General features: G+C 35.1%; 2 protein-coding genes across 3 annotated transcripts in view; both read left to right on the forward strand.

Annotated features, from left to right (window-relative positions):
- Positions 1 to 1,224: 1,224 nt before the first annotated feature.
- On the forward strand, positions 1,225 to 15,742 carry LOC132551360 (cerebellar degeneration-related protein 2-like). 2 transcript variants are annotated; one of them, XR_009554244.1, is made up of 5 exons: positions 1,225 to 1,372; positions 12,353 to 12,465; positions 12,745 to 12,893; positions 13,735 to 15,064; positions 15,220 to 15,237. XR_009554244.1 is itself a non-coding variant. In XM_060215499.1 (4 exons), exons 1-4 carry the CDS (start codon positions 1,306 to 1,308, stop codon positions 14,756 to 14,758), a joined length of 1,353 nt encoding a protein of 450 aa, XP_060071482.1. In that variant the 5' UTR covers positions 1,225 to 1,305; the 3' UTR covers positions 14,759 to 15,742. The 2 variants fall into 2 exon arrangements, 1 of the variants encoding a protein (XP_060071482.1); XM_060215499.1 differs by having other exon boundaries at positions 13,735 to 15,742.
- Positions 15,743 to 23,192: 7,450 nt separating this feature from the next.
- The window catches only part of LOC132551432 (tyrosine-protein phosphatase non-receptor type 13-like), a 50,571-nt gene continuing 45,803 nt past the window's right edge, over positions 23,193 to 27,960 (forward strand). The window contains 3 exon segments of the mRNA XM_060215569.1: positions 23,193 to 23,275; positions 24,662 to 24,805; positions 26,166 to 26,338. Of these exon segments, the coding sequence (XP_060071552.1) occupies positions 24,676 to 24,805; positions 26,166 to 26,338 (303 nt within the window). The 5' untranslated portion in view covers positions 23,193 to 23,275; positions 24,662 to 24,675.

Raw genomic sequence — 27,960 nt, forward strand, 5'->3', positions numbered from 1 at the left:
TGACATTATTATTCCTATCTACAAATGACCAATTACTGCCAGTCTCTTCGCATTTCAACACCACCCTCGATACTCCAGGGTTACAAGCATTTTCGCTCTGTGCACCAAACTGAAATATGAGGGCACAAGCGAAGTAATTTAATTGGTTCCAAGAGAAAAGAACTGACCAATCACATGCCGATACGCTCCTCCTGAAGATTAAAAAGGAGCGACAACAAACTCCAAAGCCATTGCAATATAAGCGACCAAGAGATTTGTTTGATGTGCATCACAGGGTCAAACTAGTTTTTCGTTTTGTCGACATGGTGTCACACATTGAACCTTCAGTTTTGACATGGAAATTTCATGATGTAATGTTATTGAGTTGCGTTATTTTCACAGTGTTTTATATGTTAGGTGTTTTAGCGCACGTCGTTCTCCACCGTACTGAAAGGCTGAGTTGTGCTTTTTCCTACGCTTTCTGGTTTTAGTTGAATTCATATATTGCTTGGGATAGTCTTTCTTGCATATCAAATTAAGCTGTTTTCGATAATTTTGTGCTGCGTTGTGCAATTTCCGTTGACAAAATGATCCACTGACCGAGAGTATAATCGCCTGTTATTGGTAACACATTTTACCGATTGCTATAACAATACATTAAACATTTCTCTTTTCTAATTAATTGTTTTAAGTGTTTGTAATTAGGCTTACCTATTCATTAATCTTATGTATCACTTATCATTATTTTACAACTCTTCAGTTTTGAAGAATAGAAAATTACGACCCCTCAAAAACAAGCTTTATAGTATTTTGTAGGAGAAATGCCGAGAAAGCATATATGGGTTGCACTTCAGCTTACAAACGATTATCAAATAATATCTAACTCGTCGTACTTTTCGTAAAAATAAGGTAATCTCACTCTGTCACAAGCTTTAAACCCAGATCGAGCTAGACAACGTACCAACTGCATAATGTTTAATTTTCGCGATCAGCTCTTTTCGGATATCTGTTTTTGGACTTAAGTAGGGACGTTTATGAAACTGGTATAAAATGTACGATTTAGAAGAACAAGTATCTTTTCTTTCTGTTATTTGTTATCGTTCTGAAAATTCTAATGAAAATACGGAAGCAACACGATGGCACCGTAGCGCTGAGGCAGTGGCAGATCACATGATCGATCATGTGACTGCGAGTCTAACTGTCAGTTAGGTTGGTGTTATGGTGCAGTGTGCCACGTTGTGCTGAGAAGGAGTGCTACTCGGCTGGTGATTAGGCCCACTACTCTGACAAGGGGTTGGGGTTTACTAGTACCCCCGGGACAGCAGCATGCAGACAGGGGACATCCTCGGAGAGATGGAGGAGGAGGAAGTGGACGGGGAGTGGTATCAGAGTGGTAAGTAAACTCGATAACGTCATCCTCTTACTAATTATCATAAATAATCACAACTCACGGAATCCCTCAACTTGTATTTACTTGTAGCATGCAACTGCGTTAATATGCATATGCAGTGCTACATGGCTGTAATGTGTAGTTTCATTGTAAACACGTACCAGTTCGGAGTTTGTGGTCCACGTGTACAAATGCCGTATGAGACACCCTCCAGTTATTCAGAGCATCTCCGTTTGTAACGGTTAGGCCTGTATGTGTTACACGGACCTATCGATTTTCTTACCGTATGCCTGAATTAGACACTACAGTATATATTTTTGTTGGCTCTCCATGAACTGATAGGACATAAGATATAGAGTGGAAATTCATTTTAATGTAAAATTCAACATTGGTACACTGGTGCTGTACTGTTGTGAACCATACAATATGTGTTGTAGATTAACTAACCTCTGCCATGCGATATGAAATGTCATATATTGTATGTATCTTAAGCATTGTATCTGGAGTCACTAAATATTTTATACTATAAATATTTGTTTCTTTTTATTTTTGATAACGTAAGTTCCTCAGATCTTCTTTCATATAAATTAGACAATATAGGGTCAGTCTAGTAATTGTGCATTGATTCTTAAATATTTTTCAAAATCTGTTCAGTGCTACTGTGTGTTTTTTCTTCTTTCTGGGTAAAAGTGTAAGTAGGTGTAAAACTGTTAGTGAAAATAATTGTTAGTTTAAATGTCTTACTTCTGGATGACATTTAAATTGAAGTAGATAAATAGAGAGATTAGATCAGAAGGATTTATTTAAAAAAAAATACACCTAGAACACAATGTCCTATTAATGCTTTTCTCTCTTCATCAGATAAGAATGTAAATTACATATAACAGCATACATGTTAGAGTAAGGAGATGGAATGCCCTCATACAGTTTACTGGTCCCACGGATTATAATTACCTTCTCACTTATGAAGGTGTTGATATAGTTACTACTAAGTCATTAAGCTTGTTGGCTGTCATACTGACTATGGTCTGATTCATTATACGTATATACCTCACTAATATCTACATATTTAACCCATATAATGTACAGCTGTTTCCATGGTAACATAAAAATTACTTCAGACCTGCATTACAGTATGATCTCCACAGATGTATATGAGAAGATATTTGCCCTGTTTGCCCCATAGCCACACGTACCAGAGAGGAGGCCTGGAATTGTTTAAACATTACCATTAATAGGTACAAACAGATGATGCCCAAAGTCAACTGACCTCAATCTGTTATGATAGAAGCCTCCGCGCTTGCCAAGCCCTGTATTAAAACCTGATTGATTTTGTTGTTTTGTCTTTAATGAAGAAAAATAAGGCTAGGCAAATTTACATATTGGTTTAATGAATATGATTTCATTATATTCTGAGAGTTTTTTTTATTGTAAAAGTCTCCTCAATACACCAGAATATTACCCGACATTAATCTTGTACAGTGATGATTTATTAATGGTAATCTGAAGTCTGATGTATGTACGTACTTAGATATATCTAAGTCGGTGATGTACCAAGGGATGTATGTATATATATATATGTATGTATATATGACCGACTTCAGTACCATTATCTAACCTAGTTATCAGTACATACTGAAAATAGGTTAGGTTTTTATCATAACTGTATGATATTCTAGTTTGTTTTATATAAAGAAATTCAGAAATTGCACTTTTACGTTTATATGTAAGATTTTATTAGGTAGGTCATGAACTTGAATATAGAAGTTTTATATAGTTTAACTGTTGGAAATTGTACTTCTCATGTGTAGGTAAGTCATAAACCTCTAAACAAAAAAAAACTGGTAGTTATAAATGGATTATGAATTTGTATTTACAGTAAAGACAGGAATCAACTTATACTGACAACATTAAGGCAGGCCATTAACTTAATTGTACTTGCAAGGTTTGAGCAAGTTATGCCTTTATTCTGACAAGGCTAAAGCAGGTTATGACCTTGTACTTATAGGGTTAAGGCTGGTTAAAGGGTTAAGGCTGGTTACAGAGTTAAGGCTGGTTATGGGGTTAAGGCTGGTTATGATTGTCTAAGACCTACTCAACTGGTTATATCAATTATCAGCTGAAGTACAAGGTATACTAGATGTCAACTTAACCACTGTAGTACCCTAGTTGTTTGATTAAGCTACATGGACTTAATTTGGGTGTGAAGTACCTATTACACTTTGAATGTTTACAGGTGTTTTTGGTATAGTGTCCTCTACCACAGGCCTTCAATAAAGCTGTGTCTGTCAATGTACACCCATTGATTGTTATTAACATGAGGGTGACATTATTACTTGCCAAGGAAATTATGTTCTACTTCATCTAATATAAGCTATAATTGATACAGTAGACCTATTCATAGAAACCAATTTAAGGTATGTAGTGTCCAGTGAGTCCACAATCTACTGGTGGCCCTTTGATAATAAGATTCTGGTGGACAGATTTCAGATAAATTATGCATGTATTGCTACAGTACTATTGATTCATGGCCTTCTTATACATTTTATGTGATATTGAATGATACAGCTAGAAGATATCACAGAACAAAATGACTCCCCAAACCTATCTGTCTCTGATGCAGAATTCTTACTTGGTCATATAAAATACCGCTAGTTTCTGTTAAGATCTTCTTTTAATGAATTTTGACTATTGAAAAGATCCCTTTTTTTGGCAAGCAATAGTACCCTTCCACACAGTACACACACCACCTGTCTTTATGTACTTATACATCTTCTTGTCCTGCACTATACACAACACATAGTCATTAAACTGTAGATGGTCTACTAAGTTGATGTTAGATGACAAGAGGCACAGTAAAAGCAGCGCTATAAATATGAAATATGGTTTATGTACTGTACTATGTGATGTCCCAAACTTTACTGGTAACATATACATGTAACAGAGATCAGGATATTTGTGGTAACAGTAAGGCTTTTTGGTGCCGAGAGAGATTAAGACTACAAAGGTAATATTTTTGTTTTTTTGGTGGTTCAATATTTCATGTTTTTTTTTCCAAAGCCTTGAAATAGAAAGTTTTTTTTCTTTGGAGTCATGAAATTGACCGTCCTTTTCTCTATTATTTGATTTTACTTTTGAGGTATCTATCTTTCACAATCTCATTCTCACGAACAAACGGAACCCTTTCAAAATAACAATGAGTTGTTGTTTGTACAAATATAGGTATCATGTGGTATGTCACATTGTTTTTGCATGAGAATATGTAACACATTTGAATAAATAAATTCTGTTCATCACTTGATAGAATGTTGAAGATTGACTGCTATTTTGATGCTAATTAAACAAATGGTAGAATTCATTAAAATTTGTGGTTAAGTAAATAGCATGAATTTTTTAAACATCCATAAAAAGAAAAAGAAAAAAAAAATTAAAAGCCTATATAAAGACTGTTTTAAAATTTTATTGTCTAAGGTACCATAGATCAGGGAATTCTAGGTCAGTCTTCTGTTAAAAGGGGGGCTGATTTTATACACATAAAGTTTAAATTGTCTTTTCATGTTTAAAAAAAGTAGTAATAATTTAGTAGTGACTTTTGACTGTTTATTGTTCTGTAAAATTCCACCTTGATGTGTTGATAGACTTTCTGTACACCTATGATGCCCTTGATCAGCTTTACTGGGTTGGAACAAGCTGTGTAGCTGTAATATGCGAAGGTTGTTTTAAAGTCACCTCTGGCTAGCAAAGGATGTTATCCGGGGAAGTTAAGGGGACAGGTTTGGCTAAAATCTATATACCTGTGGAGACATACATGGCACCTTTAACTAAGCCCAGGGTGTTATCAGAGGAAGTTAAGGGGGCATGCCAGGCTCTGATCTATATACCTGTGGAGAGAGGTATCTTTGACTCCAGGTCCAGGGTGTTTATCAGAGGAAATTCTGGGGACATGTTGGCTCTGATCTTACCTGTGGGGACAAACACTTCTGACTCGGGGCCCAGGGTGTTATCAGAGGAAGATAATTCAAGGAGATGCGGTTTGGCTCCAATCTATATACCTGTGGAGGGTGATACAGGGTTTAAGGAAATAAAAGGATAGGATTGTCTGTATGTTTACAGATTAAAGTCCTGTTTACCATGTTTGGTATTGTTTGCACTATATTTGGTACCCAAGATTTCTTTATCAGAGTGACAACAACTATATTTTGATAATCTTGTTTTAGCTATGAAATTTTTTAGATTTTTTGATATCCTAATTAGCTTGACAGTGTAATTTGTTTTTTTCTAAGTATCAAAAGTTTCATGCTGGCTAAAACAGAAGGTGTTGACAGCAGACTAGAAAGACATTTAGGATTGTCTGTTATATGTAGGCAATACTGGTCAGTGATATATCATTTACGGACTATCAGGGGAAGTAACTCCAATCCATTTCCTGAATATGTTTGTCAGCTTACTTTTTGTCCTATACAAAAGGGTAATGTTCCATCCTTTATTTTGTGAATTCACGTAGTTGAGAAATGGCGTTGATCAGTCTGTTTGGTAGATCAACTGATCCTGACTTTTTACTTTGCTTCATGATGCTGTACAATTTTGATATGGTTTACTCTCTGTAAATTTATTATTTCATCAATTACCTTTCTAGGAAGTTTTATATAGAAAGATACACCATAAATGTGAACAACTGGGACTTGGTAACCTTCTAAATCAAGGGTTTCACTCTCAGTGTACACAACATGTCTCAAAATCATGATTTTCAATTCTCAATATCTCTGTTCAATTAATTGATGAAAAGTTGACTAATTCAGAGAAAAATTAAGAATTCTCTATACTTGTAAGTTCTTTATAGAAAGAGTTGAGTGCCAATGCATTGGAGAAATTAGCTTTCTTTGTTATGAACATAACATCTTTGACATCTTTAAAACATATTGGCTGTATAAGGTAATTCTTATGTTAAGTATAGAACTTTCAATTGGTTAAAAAACAAGCCCTGGTATTGCTATTGCTATAGGACAGTATTCAAAGTTAACTGTGGAGAGAAGCTGAACAAACCTAGAGATCAAACTCTGGATTTTGGTCTTGTTATGGTGTGACCATTACTGTATATTGATCAGTGTTTCTGGTCCTTAGTCACTTTATTACCATGCACAGACTGCCACTGTATTGACTGGTGTGGTGTTGACCTGTGAAAGTGGTAGTTGGAAATCTAATATACCCTGATTTGTTAGTGAAATGGGAAGTTTGATGTGGGGTCAGTGGCTAATTAGTCATTCATAGACTAGGATTAACTTTAATTAAAACAGATATATCATAATAAGTATAGCGCAATTACGAAAATTAATGTCAGTAAGTTCTTGACAGCTCTTGAATGACTTCAAGGTCATTCACTTTTTTTGTTTGTTTTTAAATGAATTGTTGCAACTACTCAAAAATTTTGGAAGGATACGGTCAGAGATCTTTCGACCAGCATTCATGGCGTTCTTGGCAGTATCAATCACGTTTCATTGCTAGATCAGTATAACACATGCTATTGTGGTATATCAGATATTGGAAAATGATAATTTGGTATAGATAAGGACCATATTCATGATGATCCAATATTTACATTGGTTCTGCTATACAAAGCAATATATTGGTTCAATTGGCTGCCATTTTTGGCGTGGACAGACAGTGCCCAGTGATCAATATTCTGCCTTCGTGTGAGGACACCGGATATAAAAAAGATGTTTTAGAGGATATAATACATGTATATACAGACCCATATTTCATTTACACAATTACCGACCATGGATCTACAACAGAACATGTGAAGTTCAGCCTCCAAGGTCCGTTGTTAATATGTGGATCATAGGCTCACATGCACACAGTGAAGTTTTATGTCATATTCTAGGTATATTTAAATCCCAAGGGTTTGTCCTGTCTGTTTATCTATATCTTGTCTGTATTCTGTGAATACATTTAAGCAGAATTAAAGGCCATTTGTCTTGCTCTAAAGAAAAAAAGACATCATTGAATTGATCCCTGACATGTACCAAAGAATCAAAAGAATAACTCACAATTTCCATTTTTAGCAATTCTTCATATCTCCTGCAATATGTCACAAGCTATTATCACTCTCTATATGTACAAGGTTCTGTCTGCTGACAATTACCAGCTATTATGGTACTCTATATGTACACGGTTCTGTCTCCTGACAATGACCAGCTATTATGGTACTCTATATGTACATGGTTCTGTCTCCTGACAATGACCAGCTATTATCAGTCTCTATATGTACACAGTTCTGTCTCCTGACAATGACCAGCTATTATGGTACTCTATATGTACACGGTTCTGTCTCCTGACAATAACCAGCTATTATCAGTCTCTATATGTACATGGTTCTGTCTCCTGACAATGACCAGCTATTATGGTACTCTATATGTACACGGTTCAGTCTCCTGACAATGACCAGCTATTATGGTACTCTATATGTACACGGTTCAGTCTCCTGACAATGGCCAGCTATTATGGTACTCTATATGTACACGGTTCAGTCTCCTGACAATGACCAGCTATTATGGTACTCTATATGACCAGCTATTATCAGTCTCTATATGCACACAGTTCTGTCTCCTGACAATGACCAGCTATTATGGTACTCTATATGTACACAGTTCTGTCTCCTGACAATGACCAGCTATTATGGTACTCTATATGTACACGGTTCAGTCTCCTGACAATGACCAGCTATTATGGTACTCTATATGTACACGGTTCAGTCTCCTGACAATGGCCAGCTATTATGGTACTCTATATGTACACGGTTCAGTCTCCTGACAATGACCAGCTATTATGGTACTCTATATGACCAGCTATTATCAGTCTCTATATGCACACAGTTCTGTCTCCTGACAATAACCAGCTATTATCAGTCTCTATATGTACATGGTTCTGTCTCCTGACAATGACCAGCTATTATGGTACTCTATATGTACACGGTTCAGTCTCCTGACAATGACCAGCTATTATGGTACTCTATATGTACACGGTTCAGTCTCCTGACAATGGCCAGCTATTATGGTACTCTATATGTACACGGTTCAGTCTCCTGACAATGACCAGCTATTATGGTACTCTATATGACCAGCTATTATCAGTCTCTATATGCACACAGTTCTGTCTCCTGACAATGACCAGCTATTATGGTACTCTATATGTACACAGTTCTGTCTCCTGACAATGACCAGCTATTATGGTACTCTATATGTACAAGGTTCTCTCTCCAGACAATGACCAGCTATTATCAGTCTCTATATATACACAGTTCTGTCTCCTGACAATGACCAGCTATTATGGTACTCTATATGTACACAGTTCTGTCTCCTGACAATGACCAGCTATTATGGTACTCTATATGTACACAGTTCTGTCTCCTGACAATGACCAGCTATTATGGTACTCTATATGACCAGATATTATCAGTTTCTATATGCACACTGTTCTGTCTCCTGACAATGACCAGCTATTATGGTACTCTATATGTACACGGTTCTGTCTCCTGACAATGGCCAGCTATTATGGTACTCTATATGTACACGGTTCAGTCTCCTGACAATGGCCAGCTATTATGGTACTCTATATGTACACGGTTCAGTCTCCTGACAATGACCAGCTATTATGGTACTCTATATGACCAGCTATTATCAGTCTCTATATGCACACAGTTCTGTCTCCTGACAATGACCAGCTATTATGGTACTCTATATGTACACAGTTCTGTCTCCTGACAATGACCAGCTATTATGGTACTCTATATGACCAGCTATTATCAGTCTCTATATGTACATGGTTCTGTCTCCTGACAATGACCAGCTTTTATGGTACTCTATATGTACACAGTTCTGTCTCCTGACAATAACCAGCTATTATGGTACTCTATATGTACATGGTTCTGTCACCTGAGAATGACCAGCTATTATCAGTCTCTATATGTACACGGTTCTGTCTCCTGACAATGGCCAGCTATTATGGTACTCTATATGTACACGGTTCAGTCTCCTGACAATGGCCAGCTATTATGGTACTCTATATGTACACGGTTCAGTCTCCTGACAATGACCAGCTATTATGGTACTCTATATGACCAGCTATTATCAGTCTCTATATGCACACAGTTCTGTCTCCTGACAATGACCAGCTATTATGGTACTCTATATGTACACAGTTCTGTCTCCAGACAATGACCAGCTATTATGGTACTCTATATGTACAAGGTTCTGTCTCCAGACATGTACACAGTTCTGTCTCCTGACAATGACCAGCTATTATGGTACTCTATATGTACACAGTTCTGTCTCCTGACAATGACCAGCTATTATGGTACTCTATATGACCAGCTATTATCAGTCTCTATATGCACACAGTTCTGTCTCCTGACAATGACCAGCTATTATGGTACTCTATATGTACACGGTTCTTTCTCCTGACAATGACCAGCTATTATGGTACTCTATATGTACACAGTTCTGTCTCCTGACAATAACCAGCTATTATCAGTCTCTATATGTACATGGTTCTGTCTCCTGACAATAACCAGCTATTATGGTACTCTATATGTACATGGTTCTGTCTCCTGACAATGACCAGCTATTATGGTACTCTATATGTACATGGTTCTGTCTCCTGACAATGACCAGCTATTATGGTACTCTACATGTACATGGTTCTGTCTCCTGACAATGACCAGCTATTATGGTACTCTATATGTACACGGTTCAGTCTCCAGACAATGACCAGCTATTATGGTACTCTATATGTACACGGTTCAGTCTCCTGACAATAACCAGCTATTATCAGTCTCTATATGTACATGGTTCTGTCTCCTGACAATAACCAGCTATTATGGTACTCTATATGTACATGGTTCTGTCTCCTGACAATGACCAGCTATTATGGTACTCTATATGTACACGGTTCTGTCTCCTGACAATGACCAGCTATTATGGTACTCTATATGTACATGGTTCTGTCTCCTGACAATGACCAGCTATTATGGTACTCTATATGTACACGGTTCAGTCTCCAGACAATGACCAGCTATTATGGTACTCTATATGTACACGGTTCTGTCTCCTGACAATAACCAGCTATTATCAGTCTCTATATGTACACAGTTCTGTCTCCTGACAATGACCAGCTATTATCAGTCTCTATATGCACACAGTTCTGTCTCCTGACAATAACCAGCTATTATGGTACTCTATATGTACACGGTTCAGTCTCCTGACAATGACCAGCTATTATGGTACTCTATATGTACACTGTTCTGTGACATTAAAAAACAATTTGAAACATTTAAAAAGAAAAAAAGATCTTTGATGACCCCAAACAAATACTTGTGTATTCTAGAGTCAGTGTAGTCAGTTTAAGGAGCTTTAATTAAATCAAACAAGAAGACTCAGATAATACATGCTACAGAGTGTCATGGTGTCAGAATAGTGTACATTGGATCAGCTTATCTTAATACAGCCAAGAAAGCTGAGATTGTACCAACAAACAATGTATTTTAGTGTTTATGTTTGGTGACAGAACAGTAAACACAGTCTGTATCAGTTATATGTGACTTTAACACAATTAAGAAGTCTGTGATAAATAGTGTGTATCTTTGATGATGTAATGATTCATGAGATTAGAGACCTGTCGGGTCACTAAACAGGATGTTATCAGTCATTAATTCATCACCATCGTGTGACGTATAGGTGCCCTGTGGCAAGACATACAATAAATAGATTACTAGCCAGATGTCTTAAAATCCTCTCAGGTCAGACTTGCTTCCTGGACAGGATTCCAACATGTACCACTGACTAAAATCATGTCATTTCACATAACATGGTGACCTCCCTCTACAGTTAATGTTGTTTGTCTGGAACAGTGATTATTCATAGTTTGCTAGATACCCCCCTCCCACTCCTCCTTCCCAATTCACCATGAAATGCCTCTCCCCCCCCCCCCCCACCTCCTCCCCACCCCCCTGCCTCTCAAAAAAAAAAACTATATTGCAAACTTTATTTCCTATTTTTGTATTAATCAATACAACATGTTGTTTTACTCGCCATTATAATAATTAAACCTTCTAACGTTTTACATTTACTTCAAAAACCATGAATTATGATTTAATTATGTAATGAAGTTTACTTTTCAAAAAATATAGTAATTAAGATCATTTTTCATTAAATGGAAGAAATCGCAAAGTGATAAACCTAGAAAATATAAATGAATAATTGTCATGTTAGGTATCTCATCTGGTGCTGTTCATGATGTTATATAATTTCATTAAAATCAACATTTTCGGCAGTACACTGGAGATCATATATAAATGAGAACAGAAGCCTGTAGAAATATGTCCGAGGTATACCTCATCTACTTGTAGTATTAACGGTTAATAGGTGAAATGTGTCAGTGATTGTTATTGTACATCTTCCTTGTCTTAGTATACAAAAGATATATTGAAAATGATAACCAGAGCAGTTTTTCACGTAATATCCTAAATTTTGTTCCTATCAAAAGAATTCACCAAGTTTCCCTGTAGGAGCTGTTTGCCATGCTCTCTAATGTATTGTCATGATGCTCTCAACTCTCAATGTCTAGTCTTCGAAAAACAAAATGTTTTCTTGTCTGAGTCACACTGTCGAAACTGTTCCTACTTCATCATTGTCTGATAGGTGATACAGTGTCTGAGGGCTCATATAGGATATCGCAACTGTCTTATGTTGTGACTGTTTAGTGAGACAACCTGGAAACATCAATTATCTCATTAACATTAGGGTAATGCAAGCTACTTTGAGGTGAGCTTGTTCATTGTTAAGGTCCCCGTTAAAGTTTTTTTTCTGTAAACCCATTTTGTGGCAAATAACCATTTCGCTGTAACAGAAGTGTAGTTACTAGTAACTGTGATTTTTAAGAATTTTTTAATGTAATGTACTAATGATTTGAATGCTGTCTTGATTTCAGATCTTCAGCTGGCTGCAGAACTAGGGAAGGCTCTCTTGGAAAGAAATCGAGAACTGGAGACACACATCTTACAGATTCAACAAACCAGCCAGGATCAACTTCTTGAAAATGAGGTAATCAACCACAAGGAATTTCTTATCTATCAGATATTAATTAAAAAGATTATATAACTGTAATTGAATTTGTTAATTTAGGCATCTTAAATATACATATTTTTAAAAAAATTCTTCGGTATATTGTCCCCTTTAGTAAACATTTTAAGTGTCCTCTGTAGTGTCTTGTTGTTAGATAAAAAAAAAAATTGGCAGTAAAATGGCATCATATATATATTTTCTTGAAAAATGTGGCTTGTTGTTTTTTATTGTTGTAGTTGATATATATATCTATTGCAGTACCTGAACAAACAATTGGAGACCCTAAGGGAAAACAGTGATGCACGCATGCGTGTTTATGAAGAATTAGATAAGAATGCTCAGGAACTGGAGAAACAGAATCAGCGACTGATTATTGACTCCAGAGCAGACAAACAAAGAATAGAAAAGTAAGCATTAAAGTCAGCAAATCTTTTTCTATAGGATTTCTTATCCAACTAGCTGGTCACTTGTTCTTTCAAATCATTAAAAAAATCCACTATGAGTTTCAGTATTGGTGAAACAGTAAGAAAGGTTGAAGTTTAATAAATATATGAAACCCATCTTGATTTTGTGCTAAAAATCACTTGATATTGCTAGAGTAGTATTGGTTTGATATCACTCAATTTTTGAGAAGTTACCTCCCTTATCACAATTTTTATTACACTGACTAAGTTAGAGTGATTATAACTAATAGCATTTATTTAGTCTCTACAGCTTTAACAATTGATAACAAAATTCTAGATATTGAATTGGTTATTTTTAGATAACTTGTATAATTTATAATTTTTTTGGCAAATCCTCTAAAAATTGCTAGAAGTTAATAAATGCAATGGTTTGAAAATTCTGAATCCTGTAGTAGCAGTTTATGAAAACGATAAATTTGAAGAACATGGATCACTTTTGTTTTTTATTAAGGTTTATGTTTTGAGAATCACTTCTGATTTTGAAATCCCTTGTTTTACATTGGCACCAGTTAGAATTTTTCATACACTGGCTGTTTCAGATTGACAAGGTTGGTTCAATGTCTGATCAGCTACTAGTGTTTCATTTAATAGTAAATATTTTGATTTCAAATATTCAAGCAAGCAAAAAAAATCCCAGAAGTTTATTTTGAATTAAAAGACACAATTTTAAAAGACTGTTGAAATAGCGTTAAGTTGTCGCTGATAAAAAATGAAAGGCCTTAACAATATTGAACTTCGGTTTGATGCTTGATAAGCCACTTACATATCAGGTCTTTTTTCTCAGGTTGATGGATACAGTTGAAACAATGGAAAACAAATGTGATGAATTACAGAAGAAGATAGATGATCTAAAAACTGAAAGAAAACGAGAGCATAAGCAACAAAAACAGGAGTCTCGCCGAGCAATTAGTTTGGCAAACTTGCGGGAAAATACAGACTACATAAAAAACCTGTACAATGGTGAAATTCATTGGACCTACACAGATCAGTTTAAAAATCTGCCTCTTAATCCATATGAAGTGGAAATAAAAGGCTTGCAGGAGACAATCAAACAACTGAAGGCTCAGCAACTCATTGAGCGAAGGAAACGGGAAGATTTGGAGACAGAAGTCAAATTACTATGGGAAGAAAATGAATCTCTGGAAAACAGAGTGAAAGATATGGATAAGAAAGTGAAAGTAAGTGAGGGGCTTGAGGAGGAGTTACAGAAGGTGAAGTTAAATGCTGGAAAAGTTTGTCAGCTTTGTGGTAAATCTTTAGAGAAAGAGGTACATAAGTCAGCTTTGGAGGCTGAAGTAGAACATGATGAACCAGAGGTTAGGAATACTGGGAAACTCATGAGGCTAGGAGGAGGTGGAAGTGTGTACGGAAGTACGGAGTCTGTCAGTAAGATTGCGCCCGACTCACAGCCTATCTCACCAGAAGAAGCAGACTCTCACAGTGTGTCCATTCTAAACGAACTGGAAAATCAGTACCAGAATTTGTTTGAGAAATATGAAGATTTACTTCAGGGTAGAAAACGATCAAGTTTTCACGAGTTTGAGGGTAATGAAGAGACCTTTGATGAAGCACTTCATCGTCACCTGGCGGTTTCCCACAAGGAGGTTCAGACATTGTTAAAGCTACAGAAACAGACATGTGACACAGGAACTGGAGGGGCTGCATGTGCTGATGAACTGGGAAGTCCTCCAGAATACAAATCTTTGTTCCGTGATATTTTTGCTACTTTGAAAAAATCTCGAATTGAGGAAGGTGGTGAACAGATGACATCATCTCATTCTACTCCAGCCACAAGTCCTGTCAGTTAAATTGGTAGCCAAGTCGCAGGAGACATACCATTCATAAAGTACAAAGTCATAGACAAAATGCCAATAAGTTGAAAGTCTTAGAAAACTTATCAACAAAGCTTAGATAATCTGCCAATGAGTTACATCAATTGTAAGGTGTTATTGTGACACTTGACCAATACATTTGGAGCAGTGATTGCTATGGTCAATAATTTCAAGAACAAGCCCTTTTAGTTTTCTTATAAATAAAGACTTGTCGTAATGGCCAATAATTATTCAAAACAGGTGAGCCAGAACAGTTGTGTATTAGTGTATCATCCTGTAAAAGTTTCCTTGTTCTACCAGTAAAGTTTTCCTTGTTCTACCTGCAGGTTTCCTTGCTGTACTTGTAAAGATTTCTATGTTCTACCTGCAGGTTTCCTTGCTGTACTTGTAAAGATTTCTATGTTCTACCTGCAGGTTTCCCTGCTGTACCTGTAAAGATTTCCTTGTTCTACCTGTAGGTTTCCTTGCTGTACCTGTAAAGATTTCCATGCTCTACCTGTAAAGATTTCCATGCTCTACCTGTAAAGATTTCCTTGTTCTACCTGCAGGTTTCCTTGCTGTACCTGTAAAGTTTTCCTCGTTCTACCTGCAGGTTTCCTTGCTGTACCTGTAAAGATTTCCTTGTTCTACCTGCAGGTTTCCTTGCTGTACCTGTAAAGATTTCCTTGCTCTACCTATAAAGATTTCCTTGTTCTACCTGCAGGTTTCCTTGCTGTACCCATAAAGATTTCCTTGCTCTACCTATAAAGATTTCCTTGTTCTACCTGCAGGTTTCCTTGCTGTACCTGTAAAGATTTCCTTGTTCTACCTGCAGGTTTCCTTGCTGTACCTGTAAAGATTTCCTTGCTCTACCTATAAAGATTTCCTTGTTCTACCTGCAGGTTTCCTTGCTGTACCTGTAAAGATTTCTATGTTCTACCTGCAGGTTTCCTTGCTGTACCTGTAAAGATTTCCTTGTTCTACCTGTAGGTTTCCTTGCTGTACCTGTAAAGAGGTTTCCTTGCTGTACCTGTAAAGATTTCCATGCTCTACCTGTAAAGATTTCCATGCTCTACCTGTAAAGTTTTCCTCGTTCTACCTGCAGGTTTCCTTGCTGTACCTGTAAAGATTTCCATGCTCTACCTATAAAGATTTCCTTGTTCTACCTGTAAAGATTTCCATGCTCTACCTGTAAAGATTTCCATGCTCTACCCATAGAGATTTCCTTGTTCTACCTACAGGTTTCCTTGCTGTACCCATAGAGATTTCCTTGTTCTACCTGCAGGTTTCCTTGCTGTACCCATAAAGATTTCCTTACACTAATTGTATTGTTTTCCTTGCTTATACTATAAAGTTTGCCTTGACATACAATGTCTTACTGTTTACTGTTTCTGGTTAACTTCTGAGTGAAGTTATAACCTGGAAATGTAACTAGTTTTTTAAGGTTGAAGATTCAAGAACAAAATAACCAGTGACTGGCTGAAATCTATGTTTTGTTTTTGTAGTAAGATCCTTTGTTTTTTATCTGTCTTAGGATTATCCTCCAACTTTAACATCAGGAGAAATTTATTCTAGGTAATCAATTTCGTCTACAATTGTTAAACCAAATTTGTACTACCTTAACAGATAAGAGAGACAGATCTAGAGCTCACAAGACACAGAGTTATTTCAGTTTCATGAGTAAAACTTTTCATTGCCTTCCTTTTTGAGGACAACATACATGATTTCATCTTTTAATGTCTGTAGCAGAAAATTAATGAACACATGAGTTTAAACATGAAGTGTATATCCTAGTCAGCATGGTGTTGGTACCATTATTATATATAGGATCAAAATCATTACAGTGATCATTATCATAGTATCCATTCTTAAGACTGTTACTGAAATATTGTACTTACATTGTCAACACTTCTGCCCTGGAAGTAAAGTTCTTTCCAGTGTTATGCAGGATTGAAATATTTTCAGCCAACATTCATTTGCAGTAGTACAGTAATTAATACAGAATATTGTCAAACCATCTACAATGTTTTTGCTGATTAAGGGGAAAAACCACAAAAAAAAAAAAAAAACCCAACAACCTCGAAAATGAAATAATACAACAAAAAAGTCTATGTCCTGACTTGTATGCAAAAATACATCTGTTTTGAAAATTTGGGCCATCAAAATACAACCTTAACAATAAGTAGGATATTTCAACTTGTCTGAAGTAATAGCATTAATAATGACTGATATATTAAGTTTATTGTTAGTTTACGTAGTCTGTAGTATGTATATATAACATTATTACATTCCTCAAAATCTCTGTCACCAATCTTCATCGTGTAAAGTTTGATCACATGGCAATGTAAAAACTGTTGATATTAATTACTGATATTCTGGACTAATTCCTACCCTATATAGTAAGAATGATATTTTCAATGATGTTTTTATACTTTTAATATTCTACAGCCAGCTAAGTTAAATTATTATTGACAGATGTGTCTGTTTTATACTAGTGTTTATTAGGCATTGTACAGCAACAAGATATATGTTATTGTAGTGCTTACAATTAGTCTAAAGGGTGATGTCACTTCTCTAAATAATACGGTGTCTCTCTACTTTATAGTATGGTGTCACTTCTCTAAGTAATATGGTGTCTCTCTACTTTATAGTATGGTGTTACCTCTCTAAATAATATGGTGTCACTCCACTAGTCATTGTGGTGTCATCTTCCTGAATGATATGGTGTCACTTTTCTTTATAGTATGGTGTTACCTCTCTAAATAATATGGTGTCACTGCACTAAATAGTATGGTGTTACCTCTCTAAATGATATGGTGTTACTCCATCATATTTTGGTTGCCATATGCATCTATAGATCTGAATACCTGGAAGTTTGATATCACATCCTCCAACAATATTTAGCATCACGTCCCATGATTGATTTGCTGTATTAGCTTTTAGTGCTTGAATTTTCTGTGTTGAACTCTGAGAGACATACACCTGTGTACCTATATGTTTTATTAAGTGTAACAGAGGAGGTTATGTAATTTATTTATGAGACACTTAACAAAACCAGATTTGTATATTTTTGTAGACTGTATGAGCCAAATAATCAAACTGTCCTTATGTTCCTGTCTGCATGTGTCACTTGTGTAAGTACAAATACAATTGCAATTTTACAGTATTATTGATGACAGTGTCATTATGCATCACACACCCTCAAAGTTCAAGGGGTATACTAGGGTCAGGTCATCAGACATCATGCACCCTCAAAGTTCAAGGGGTATACTAGGGTCAGGTCATCAGACATCACACACCCTCAAAGTTCAAGGGGTATACTGGAGCAAGGTCATCAGACATCACACACCCTCAAAGTTCAAGGGGTATACTGGGGTCAGGTCATCAGACATCATGCACCCTCAAAGTTCAAGGGGTATACTAGGGTCAGGTCATCAGACATCATGCACCCTCAAAGTTCAAGGGGTATACTAGGGTCAGGTCATCAGACATCATGCACCCTCAAAGTTCAAGGGGTATACTAGGGTCAGGTCATCAGACATTAAGCACCCTCAAAGTTCAAGGGGTATACTAGGGTCAGGTCATCAGACATCACACACCTGCAAAGTCCAAGGAGTGTGCTAGGGTCAGGTCATTTGTCTACCTATTTGGTGACAGCCCAGATGCTGATTGTCATCACTATATCTGTACTTATCTTTGTAACTCATGTTTGTAAAATTCTAAGAAAAGTTCTGTGTTAAGTGTCATTTTGATAATTATGTTATTCAATTTTAACAAGAATAATGCTGATAATGTATAAAAAAAACTTTTGCTGACATTATTGTGTTGGCAACCACAGCTGCCAAATTTGCATGACATATAATGCAATTTTCAATGAGTTTGCTATATCTGATGTCACAACAAGACAACCAAAGTGTCAGGTGACTTTACATGTCTCTCAGCCTCTTGTTAGTAAGGGTCGGAGGAAGCCATCATTACGAAAGCACTATGATATATACCAGTATATGTATAGGTTTTGTGTGTGTAGACATTAATAGTGTGATAGATGTGACAATTGTGTCACATGTAATAATTCTGTGATAATATAATGTGTTGTATGCTATTCTTAAAAATGAAAGCAGTATTTTGTGCTGTCCCTAGTGGTATCAATCAGTTAAGATGTTATGGGACAGTGGAGACATTAATCTAAGTTGATTTTCATCTTACGATCAATCTATGATTTATGGTATATAGTAATACAACCATATATGATCTGTGATTATATAATATACTTTACTATTATCCTATTTCATGCAGAAAACAAATTGATTATTTGCCAAAATCAGTAAGAAAAAGATTCAGCTTGATGGTGTCTCGTGTAATGTTCTTTTTAAATGGGTTTAGTCCTTTGTAGAAATTTGAAAAATAGCTTTTTTCTAAACATCTTATTGAAATATGTTTGGCAGTATAGCAATTTTGTTACAACAGTTTGTGTATGTACCTAATGTAATATTCTAAAGTTAATAGGATGCACTTAACTTGTACTAGCTACTACATGTATTATAAAGCTGTTCACTGAAGATTTTGAAAAGTTGGGGAGTACATGATCAAATGCATTTCTAGAATTCTATCTTACTAAAGTTACAGAAATTGTATTGTACATAATACAAATTGGAACCAATTGTAAGGGAGACAACTCTGGTACAATTATTGTGGATCATATTTACTAGAATACTATGAATTTTGAATGCATATTTGTAAAACTTTTGTCATATTATCCATAATTTCAAAACTCTCATTAGAACATTAGGCAAAATGGCTATGTCTTAATTGGTATAAAGTTTGTATAAAGTATAATATGATCAACAGGAGTCTGGGGATCGGTATCTAGCTATGATTCAGAACCAAATTTTTATGTTGTATGATTTGTGAATTTCCCAAAAATATACACATGAATAAACAATGTAGAAAATTAACTGAAAATGTTTGCTACTAGAATGTTTCTTTTTAAGAAGTGAACAATGAGTCTTGATCTAGTGCTCATAAGTCCTTAATTAATGCAGTAAATTATTTCATTGTTGATATTCCAGTAAGTGTGATTGAGATTTTACAGACTACATTTAGTTGTATGGACCATTGTGAATCTGAACATTTATTCATATGTGCGTGTATATTGATTAGCTGCCACTACTGAAAGCATAATTTTAAATCAGAAGTCAAGCTGTGTTTCTCTCGTCTGACAGGGTTTACAACTTGAGACAGAACAAATTCTAATCAATCCGTGTGTGGATGGATCAGAAAATACTTAAGTTTCATTTTCATTGTGTGTTCAGATCTGTGTATTTGATTAAATTGACAGAATTGTTTTGATAAAATTTAATAAAATATCATAAAAAATACATGAAATAATGTGATTGTTGTTGTACTAGAAATTAGTTTTTGTATAATGTTGGTGCATATATCACTTACACATCTGATCCTCCTACTAAACCGTACATGGTATAAAGCTGCAGGCACCACCCACTACACAATATACAGGCACCTCCCACTACACAGTATACAGGTACAGGCACCTCCCATTACACAGTGTGCAGGTGAATGTAGCTGTACTTTACCTCCCACTACACAGTGTGCAGGTATGGGTAGCTGAAATTTACCCACCACTGTTGATCACCTGTAACTGATAATTGGGTAGCTGAGTCTATCACATCCATTTATGTACTAGAAAAGGTAGGGGATGTTTCATTATGGCCATTGCTAAATTGCTTGTAGTGTATTCCATGAGACTTTGGGTGTATCTCGCTATGCTCCGTTCTCCTTTGCTTGAAACTTTATTTTTCCAAACTTTTTGACATAACTGATATATTCTTCAGATGTCCTCCACATCAAATGAACAAAACCTGTATTATGCTAATTTATGCTAATTTTATGCTAATTTTATGCTGACAATTATTTGCCATATTCCTTTATTTTTAATCTGTGTGAACGTTTAAAAGTAGAATATTCAATGTGACCTGAAATAATACTGAAAACCTATCCAAGGCTTGAACAGTCTTACTATCAATATCTCGCCATGATCAATACAGCCTTGGTCAAGTTTAGGAAGGTTTTCACGATTATTTCAGGAATAACGGGACGACAAACATGTGTCCAGATTACAGTTCCTTGAGGAAGGGATTTGAGCTTGATATTTTCCTTTACTTTCAATAATAGTTTGATATTGTTATGTAGCATAAGATGTAATAGTACTAAAAATTTACTGCAGTTCATTACTTACTGTCATTTGTTTTGTTACTTTATATGTTTATGAATAAAATGTTTGGTATGCAGTCAATGTTCGTTTGCTTTGTTCTTAGGAAACTGAATTCACTTATCGCCTTCTGCTGTTATGGTCGATTCTTAACTGAAATGGTCTGGATACCATACAATGATCCACACGTATGTTGTTCAGTATACAGGGTATCTAATGCTACCAGCTACTACAAGGAGACTTGTCTCAAAATGATCCTAACTCAATGGAGTAACAGATTCATCAAATAATCAATTTTTTGTTGTCCCACAAACTGACTTATCATATTTTCCATTGTTTCCTAATCATCTTGACAGCTATCTTACATAGAAGGATTTATGTTTAGTGATGTCGCACGATCGTCATAATATTTCATTAATTTGTTTAAGTATTTGTTACTGGCATTGTAAATGTCTTCCCTAAATATTTTACTTATAAAGCTCATTTCAATTGACTGGTTTCTTTTTTTTTTTTTTTTCCAGGTTTTTATCAATACCAGGTAGTCACATACATCAATCACATCACATGCATAACTACACGTCATACATTGTACTTGTATCTAAAATTAATGCAAATAATATAAAATATTACAGTGCATATGAAAACAAAAAAGTACATACTTGTTGACACTGTGTTAACAATACGTTGGAATACAATAATTCACTAATTTATTAACTGATTAATAAAGATCCATTTGTTTTGAATAATTTCTTGTTTTCTAAGACTGGTTTCTTCATGAAACAAATATTATGTACAATATTATATATATAGCTCTTTAGTGTGGCTCTTATCTTGTAAATATATATTCCAAACTGTCATGTCAATGACATTATTTTGGAGAAAAATTCTGCACTGTGACCATTTCTGGTGATCAATCAATCAAGAACATGTTGTGAAATGAAGTTTAACCATGGCTTTAAGGAATAATGTATATTTCAAAGTTTTATCTCAAAAAGATGATTTTTTGAGAAAAATGACTGCACTGTAACCATTTCAGGTGAGCCACTAAACAGTGATATGATATTTGGCCTTGGCTCTAAGTATATGAGGGCATTTCATAATGCTCATCATATCTTTTCAAAGTAAAATTTAAAGTTTGATTTCGTTGGGATTATTTTGGAGAAAAATATTGCACGTAAACCATTTTATGTGGTTATTGCATAACGTAAATGATGTTTGGCCCTGAGTCTAGGAGTTTTTGTTATGGCTCCAATCATCATTTTTGTATACATTCCAATGAATATTACAAATGTTTTGTTTTACTGAGATTGCTTCTATGTTATGTTGCTATCCTTATTTTAATAAATCTTATTCTATTTTTTTTTAAAGATAAAAAAAAAGTCTTAGCTGTTCTTTTCATATAATAATGCTTGTTTCTGTTAAACAAAGTTAATATCAATTAGATATTTGAATTACTATTGTCCTCTTGTTAGATACTTTTTAATTTGAATTTTTAAAATTCTTATGACTGTTTTTACGATTAATATGTAATGACTGGACTGAATAAAAGATTAACTATAGCTGACAAGACAACATGTTTTCTGGTCATCTATACTTATTGTTCATACATTACTACTACCAGACTTGTATGTTCCTTAGAAATCCATCTTGGGAAAATTACCGAAAATTAACGGAAATGTCTACACGAACGTTGGATCTCATTTCCTTTGTATTAAATAAAAGATAGTTAACTAAGAATTCAGTATGTTTTAAACATAATTTAAATAATATCACGTATATTTTACCGAATTTAATTATAATTAATTTCTGTGTCATAGTTTTCTATTTATTAGTTTGGTTTGCATTCATAGATAAAATATCTTTTCCTCAATATCGGTCTCTTATTGTTCATTGCCATGGTGAATATTGTTAAAGTAATAGTTACTCAGTGAAACTGGTTTTTTCTCCTTTCATCGTGACATACTTTGTTCGATTTCCAAACAAAATATACATTTTTAATGAAATTATACCCTAAACTGTTGATAAGACATAACAAAAAAAGGAATAAACCAAGTTGAGGCAGAAAATAAGACTGGTTGCTTGTTCGAGTCTATTTGTACGAGTTGCTTCCCGTGCGAAGAGCACCTGTCAAAATTCAGCCAATCAAAATCCTCGGAACAAACGTCAACAAAAATTCAGTTAGACGAAGTTGACAGGTTATGGCGGCTGAAGAGAACCTCTCTTCTTCATAAACTAGGATGGGCCGTTCATTTCGTGGAAAAGCTGCAGTATTATTGTAATTTCTGGTAAGTTTTCTATCAATACCATTGTCTAAATAGTTTTGTGACCACAATCGAACAGTTTAACTTACTTCGGAGAGTTTTCCACGGCGAACGAGAGAAGCCATGCAGCAGCCCGCTTTATAAGAGTATTAGCAGCAAGCATGTGAGATCATACACGATGTACAAATTAATGGCGACTACTGCTAAGTCACTCTGTGTAAAACAGAAAATTTAGTAAACATTATGTTATACAGCTTTTATGATTGTTTTTTTTAAACTCCATCGTTTTGACTTTCGTGTTGATTTTTATTTGTTGCTTAATTACATGTTTCTTATATAGCTTCTGTACCACCATTATCTCATTGTTACGTCTTAGTCAGATATAGATGTTAACGTTAAGTTTATATTGCATGTAGTTATGATTAAGTCCACACATCATGATTCAAACACACTAGCTGACATAATGCTATAAAATGTAATACAATCGGGAAACGCACATTCCTGCAGACTGTCCGCACAGGAATTTAATCAATGTCTACTGCATGATAATCCAAAGCTCTAATAACTGAAGAATTAGGCTCTAACAACTTCGTGAAGGCTGAGATTATACAAATTTAATGGCATACCTACTTCATTTGCTTTGAGTTATTGACAGATTATAGTATATTACTTAGGTTAATTAGTGGATTAATAACAAACATACCATGTTTCTGGAATTCTGTCTCACAAAAGGTTCCTTCAGGTTTAAGATAAACTGCAAGCAATCAGATAAAAATTCACATTTTCAATGCATGATAGAAGCTATTAGCAGGTTTACATAACAGCATAAGAAAGGAGAAATGACAAAAATCTGGTAGACATGATTCCAAACATCTATTTATAGATTCCATTCATTGTTTCGTTTCTCAGTTATCTTCAATAATGTAACATGAATTTTCATCTGATTCTTATTTATTTGAATTTCTTTGTGTCTACTGATTGTATATACTAATAGTCACAGCAGAAGGAAAATGCAAACATCCTCTCAGAGATTCATATCTAATTGATGCGAAAGTCTCTGAAATGCTTACAGTCCATCCAATTGAGTTACATAGCCAGTGTGATCACTGGCAGTTTGCCCAGTCCATAGAATATTTGCTCTTTATTATTGTACCAATATCCCTCCACGTTTTGTAGATCTTATCAGATTTGCTGCTAGAATGACCCTCCTTTCTGATATCTAGCAGCAAATTTAAGCAGATTCCAACTTAGTACTTTCATACTCCAAATGATTTATTGACCAATTAAATAGCTTAGTCCTTTGTCATTGGTTGTGATTCATCCATGTCCCATTGCATTGCGCATGTATTTTCCAATGTAAATCTCATGGGTATGTAATAAAATTCTGATTACCAAAAATTTTCTTTGCAGGTATAAGAAGGAAGATGCCGGTAGCTGAAGTATCAGTGTCTCTCTTTGAGGTCCTGGAGGTTCGGGGAGCACCTCTCACGGAACCTGAAATTTGGGGCATTGCCTACCAAAGTGCTCTTACCTTACATGATACTCTGGTACAAGGTAATTACTTATTATATTTGTCTTCAATAATCCAAGAATGACTTTTATTTCTGTAATGGAGAGGTTACCAATAACTTTTGGAACTTATATTTGAGTCATGCACTTATGCCTTTCCTGTGGGACTCGCTCAAATTCTAAGAACGTACAATATATCTCTGTAACTGGACTCATCAAAATTTTTTTAATAGTTCTTTGGACTGTTCTCTCTCGCACGCTGATCCCTTTGTTGATTTTCGAAAAATAGTAGGCATGATTATGCTGGTCCAGGGGTTTAGGGATAACTTTGGGCTATACAATTATTTTTTTAGGCATTTCATGGATTTCAAAATTACCCTAATCTAAACCAAACCTATGTAGGCCCCCAATTCTTCTTTTCAGCTTCTGGACATGTTCAAACTGCTAGAGTTAGGGTAAGACATTTTTAGGCCTTGGAGCCATTTTCTTAAACTAGCATAATCAAACATTCACAGCTACAGAGGGTTCATCCCGCTGAGGGGGATGAAGGTTGTCTCTTCTCGTCGCGGGAACACTGATGTTTGTCAGGGAGATAAACCAGGGACATTGTAGGAGCTGCAGAAACAGAAAACCTGTCAACCAACAAACTGGTCACTATTGTAAAGTTTACTCTAGAGACAAGGTCTTATGACCCTCAACAGACTAATATATATATTTATATCATAGTAACATAGAGCAGTTAGATCTAATTTGATTACAGCTTATATTTTTAGGACGCCAAAACCTGTACATTGTAAATGAATCAGACAGTTGTTGCAGTATCATGCACATTCAAGGCTATAATTCTCCCTGATGCAGATAAGCTGGTGTAGTGTAGCAATGCACAATGAACAGCGAAAATGATGCATTGTGCGAGTCATACTAACATTTTTTATAAGAACGAGAAAAAGTCCTGGTTTTTCCTTTACAACCAAATGTTTTTAAAGATGTCCACAAGTGAAATAGGAATGTATAGAAAAAGAATATCTTGATTTTTTGAGTGAGAGTGAAAGATAAGGTTTGAATCATTCATATCTTCTTCAGTACAAAATTACGATATGTGTAAATAGTATATTAGCATCTTCAATATTTCAGTCTGTGTTCTGATAGAAATATGTAGTCAAAGTGAAATGCATAATACATTAAACTCAGTTATAAAATATTGTCGCATCCCTACATTGTAGTAAGATATTGAAAGAAAAAGAAAAAATGCATTGTATTTTATTAACTTGGTGAAAGCTGGCTTTTAAAATATCATGTCCCGTATTAGTTAGAAAATATTCCATGCACAAGCTAAAACATAGTGAGATTAAGTACTGGTTTCATGAAAAATTACTGTTTTCACATATAAAATGTTGTTATCCAGGTGAAGGACATGAAGGGGGTCCAAATTTCGTGATAAGCCCGGATACCCTGACCTTCACTAGTGGTGGGGAGGTGCAGTTTCCACACGCCTATGGGACTGGCACTGAAGGCCACGCCTATGCAGCACCAGAGTTAAGGCAGATACCAGACTACGAAGGAGTTGACACAGAAAAGGTCTGTCTTTTAATTCATATTCATATTACATAACTGATAATCAAACTGGAGCTATTATTTTTAAGAGTTTCTGGTATAGATGTATGTTAATGTTGCTCCCTGAAACTTTACTCATTAACATATTTATCCAAAGCATACATTGTAGCAAAATCCTAATTGGTGTCGTCATGATATTTTATGACGTGGTGATGTTGTTGAACGAGTTGACAGTTGCATAATCATATCTCAGATCTTATTTTCATCATTATGGTACAAGATACACAATTAACATCGTAAAATAGTAATGTTAAGTTCTGTTGATGGTAGTGGTTATCCCAAGAGTAATTTCATGTATCTTTACAGCAATTTTGTGTTGTTGTACCGTTGAATTTATAGCATTTCGTTCACTTTTTAAACAAATTCATAAGATTTTAATGATTGAACACATCTTTTGACTTGTTACTAAGGGCATTGTCATGTATGTGTGTATGAACATGAAGAATTCCATTCATATTGAGTTATATTAGCATCGGTGCTGATTTTTCGAAAGTGCAACCTTGTAGCCTAAATGGAAATGGAAACTCTTGTGTCATTAGTAGACACAATAAATCCAGCAATCTGAATTCTAGTGTCCACTTCAGTAATTTCAACCATAAATCATCAGAATACCATATTTTTCATGGCATCACTGGGTTTAACCATCCCAAAATCAAATCATGAAAACTTCTTAAGATGGACAGTACATTTTGAATGGTTAAGACAATGCTCTTTATGGCAATATTAATTTGGTATCACATAAAATGTCATTTAGAGGTTTGCACTTATTGAAATTTGATGTCACATGACATAACGGTAAGTGCATATGAACCCAAAACATCACTATGATATCAGGTGTGATACATATCAGTTATGGCTATGAGGCATGTACTGGATAAGACATGATGAATGAAGGCGTGGAAAAAAGGTGGTGTATTTGAAAAGCAACATTAATGGTGACGCAAATGGACTATTATTTAAAGAATTTAAATGTGTTCCATTTAAATTTCTGCAGTTTTATTCTTACATAATCACCATTACCTGTTTGAATTAATAGTGATATTGGAATATAAAAATTAAATTGGATGTTTTTTGTACAATCAACACTCCTTAACCTATCCTAACATAATGACATATAGTGTTCTTTTTTCCAAGATTTCAGTGTGCAAATTTGTTGGAATACCTTCCTGTACAGCCATAACAATTACATATAAAGCCTTGATATATGTTCAGTTCTTTACTAGTAGCATATTGTAAAGTTTGCTAACAATGGATAACATACAAGTGGAGATGTGTTCACTTTGAAGGTCAAAGGTACTATCTCATAGACACAGAATTTAAAATTTTAGTTACGTAACTAAAACATAAACCTAGACCGCAAGTTATATTTTTGCTGTTGTAGCTTTCATTAGGGTGGAAGACTACTTATTTACTGAAATATAATTTACTTTCACTATTCAAAATGTCACAATGGCAATTGTTCATTTGAAAGTAGTCAATGAAATCCAATGGGGACCTTCAGTGCAGAAACTATTGAAACTGGTGTTGAATCTACAAAATGTATGATTCAACTACAGTGATACAATATTTTATTTGATTAAAGTGTC

The sequence above is a fragment of the Ylistrum balloti genome, unplaced genomic scaffold (genome assembly GCF_031769215.1).
Source record: "Ylistrum balloti isolate Yb309-2 unplaced genomic scaffold, AGI_CSIRO_Ybal_v1 Utg370196, whole genome shotgun sequence".
NCBI classification, from domain to species: Eukaryota; Metazoa; Mollusca; class Bivalvia; order Pectinida; family Pectinidae; genus Ylistrum; species Ylistrum balloti.